General features: G+C 38.5%; 1 protein-coding gene across 1 annotated transcript in view; it reads left to right on the forward strand.

Moving 5' to 3' along the window:
* The window catches only part of KIF21A (kinesin family member 21A), a gene marked incomplete at its 5' end in the record, with an annotated part of 59,719 nt that overhangs the window by 44,084 nt on the left and 12,291 nt on the right, over positions 1-3,344 (forward strand). The window contains one exon of the mRNA XM_010150532.1: positions 1,364-1,402. Coding sequence (XP_010148834.1) covers positions 1,364-1,402 — 39 coding nt within the window. The remainder of the gene's footprint in view (positions 1-1,363; positions 1,403-3,344) is intronic.

The raw sequence follows: 3,344 nt of genomic DNA on the forward strand, positions 1-3,344 counted from the left end.
TATGTCTGGTATTTGTAGTTTTAAACCCAAAATAGAAAAGAATGGTAGAAACCTTAGATGTATGTGTATTTGTGTGCATGTTTACACTTGAAAGTAGGATTATCTGACAATTTAAGAAATAGTGCTTTTGACAGTTATCCCGTTACTCCAGCGTTATTCCGAGCACTGTCACAACAGCACCACAGAGGATAGGATGTTGAAATGGCTAGAACAGAGTTGTTCAGAGATTATCCAGATTATTGAACTGACTGACTTTAGGAGGTGATCTGGAGGAGCAGATGATATTCATACCTTCTTCAGAAGTAGAAGAGCTCATTTTCCTGGCATGTTAGGCCTCTCTTTCTGTAGCAGCCTTACAGACTGCAGTGGACTTGACTTCAGCAAAGGATCTTTATGTGTCAGTACTGATACTACCACAATGCAGCACTTACGAACTGCAACTCAGAATAAACCTTTAGCTCTGACTCCAGCAAGATAAGAAATTGTTCTTGTCTGTTACACTGCTGGTTTATTAAAAAAATGGCTTTTTTCAGTGGTCTGCAGTCACCAGGCAGTAGCTTGCAAGGCTTTCAGTAGTTCAGCTGTGCTTGTAACTTCTTTATCTTAGCTACGTTACCTTTATCTTATTGCGAACTCCCACCTAATCCTTTTCATTTTCTCTGGACTCTGAAGTCAAATTGAAATTGCTGAATCTGTTTGATTTGAGTTGAAAATGAAGGACATCTTAAGACATACTGCAAATGTTCATGTCTGGGGTGGCGGTGGGTGGGGATTTTTTTTTTCTTGCTATGTGGTTTTTTGTTTTTTATTTTTAAACACTTTCAAAAATGAGAAGTGAAGGACTTTGAACTCAGGATCGTTTGCAGATTTCTGTTCTTATTTCAGTGGGCTATCAATATGTTTAATATTTCTATTTTTATGATTAACATTTTACATGTTTCTTCTACACTTAACAGGCATTGATCTTCAGATTTTTTTTCCTTTTCATATTTTCAACAAGCACTATGTTACAGAGCTTAAATTCTGCATCCATCTTCTTTTACTTTGTTGCCTTTGCCTTCTTTAAGAAAATGTTGGGGAAATAAGAAATGGCTCAGCTGTGTTACTCAGCTTCTTGGGCTGAGACAGTCTATCTGTGTAACTTACTGCTGAGAGTGCTATTTTAAGATTATTATTCTGCTCCCCTCCCCACCCCATATTATCACGGGTTTAAGGTCTACCCTGCGCAATGCTGCATACTGTATGTGGATTTGCATTGCTTTTCTGAACTGGCCGTGCTGTTGTTTGTTCTTCTCATATGGAGGCTTTAGTTTGCTGATACCTATATTCTTTCTCCTCACAATTCCACCACTGTTGATTGTAGGTCTGATGAAAGTGATTCCTCTCTGTCGGAGGTACACAGGTACTCTCTCTTTCTCTTTTCTGTTTTCTTGGCATCTCTCACTGAAGTTACTCCAGTTCTTAGGAAATTTCATTTTGCTGCATGAATTTTCCTGATACTTTGTGCACTGAATCACTTTTGCTTTTGCCAGAAGCTTAAAAATCTGAAATTTTGGTCAAGCATGTCTTCTTCTTTTTTAGGGTGTTCTTTATCATTGTTGAGCATGTAATTTTTTTTCATTTTAAATGAAGTGTGGTATAAACCTTTCCTTGGACATATTCTTTCTCTCTTTGTTTTCTTTAAAAAGAGGAGCAGACACTGTCTTAGGTTTTATATGCTTCTCTCTTTCTTTTTGTTTTTTCTTGTTCAGTTGTATGCTTTGGTCACTAAAAATTTAATCCCAGCATAAATAAAAATGAGTGTGTGTTTTATTAAGTCTTTCTGAAGAATTCACAGTGGCTTAAGAGATGAAAGAAATGTCCCCCCTCGTGTTCCTAAAGTGTGGCTTAGGATTTTGGTACTCAGTGAAAAATTAGTTTATCAAGAGAAGGGTACTCAAAGGGCTACTACTGATGATGTGATTGTGGCTTTGTCTGGTCATTGTAGCAGTCATAGCACTTTTTGTCTGTAGATTTCAGAGCGTTGCACATGGGTAGATAAATAGCTCCAGGACATGTGTTTTACATGGCTTGACAAGGGAATGAGTGCCTGAGAGCAGCAGTAGGAATAACACAGTCTAGAAGCAGCGTGATCCAGTGGGAATGCTACAGAGAAAACCATTTTTTTGTGTGTGTGGTGTTGGAAAAAAAAGCATAGAGGCCTAAATTAATAATAATAAAGTAAATTGTTCCTGTACTCTTGAAAACATAAAAAGGTGCAGGTGGAAAGGTGAATGCCTTTCCAAAACGAAGAAGTGGATATCAAGCAATTTAAGGCAATATTAATATTAAGAAAATCTATAAAACGATTGTGGAGGAGTAATGAATTATATGAATGAGGATCTCTGGAGCAATAAAAATGTATAAAATAATAATTTCTAAGGCCATACTAGATAAACTAGCTAATTGTCACAAACTTAGATAGTATCAGGACTTTTTCCTTCCTGTAGCAAGCTTGTGGACAATATTATGGAATTTTCACTTATTCCTAAAGCATCTGACATACTTTTTTTTTTCTTTTTTAATGTGAGACAGGGCTATGACTTAGTTCCTTTTTGTCAGAGTTACGTGTGTAATCCCCAGAAGAGCACGACAGCTTCAACTTCAAGCTGGCCAGGTCACAGGGTTGTGTTCCTGTTTGTGGGCATTACCTAGAGGCTTTTCTAAATTTCATAGGAATTAGTGGGGTCCGTGTGTGTGTGCAGTTGTGTGCATGGGATTTTAGACTGCTATGTAATTTTTACTCGGTCATGAACTATGGGTGTTTTCAGGCTGAGTCACAGTCTTTTGGCAGCACCACAGAACTAGCTACCAATCCCCAGGAGGATTGCTCTGGGGTATCTCTACTCCAACCATACTCCCCTTTAGCCCTTTGAGTACAAGTGTGGCATTGGGTATGGGGTGCAGTAGGAACCTTCTTCAGGCACACAAGTTAGCAGCAGTTCTCCAAGCCTGCCCGTAGAAGGCAGTTGATGTGAAATGCCTCCTGAGTTTGGAATTGGCAGTGTACATCCCGTTTGCTCCCTTTTTCAGATGTGCTATTTAGATTAGGATGTCTTTATGAAATTTGCAGGCTTAAGGCTGGTCCTAGGCATCCAGGAGCTTTAAGCATCCTGGTTCTTTCAGCATTACGCAGACTTGCCCATGTATGCAACATTCAGTGCCTTGTCTTTCATTTGTTTTTGTATGTGATTTCCTTTAACTGGTAGCCCAGAGTTGACCCTTGTTGAAGCTAACCCTTACATAGTTTATGAAAGGCTGTTCTGTCCTCACATGTAAGAAAATTAGATTAACTTTTTTCCCTA

This window comes from Eurypyga helias, unplaced genomic scaffold (genome assembly GCF_000690775.1).
Source record: "Eurypyga helias isolate BGI_N326 unplaced genomic scaffold, ASM69077v1 scaffold8564, whole genome shotgun sequence".
Taxonomy (NCBI): Eukaryota; Metazoa; Chordata; class Aves; order Eurypygiformes; family Eurypygidae; genus Eurypyga; species Eurypyga helias.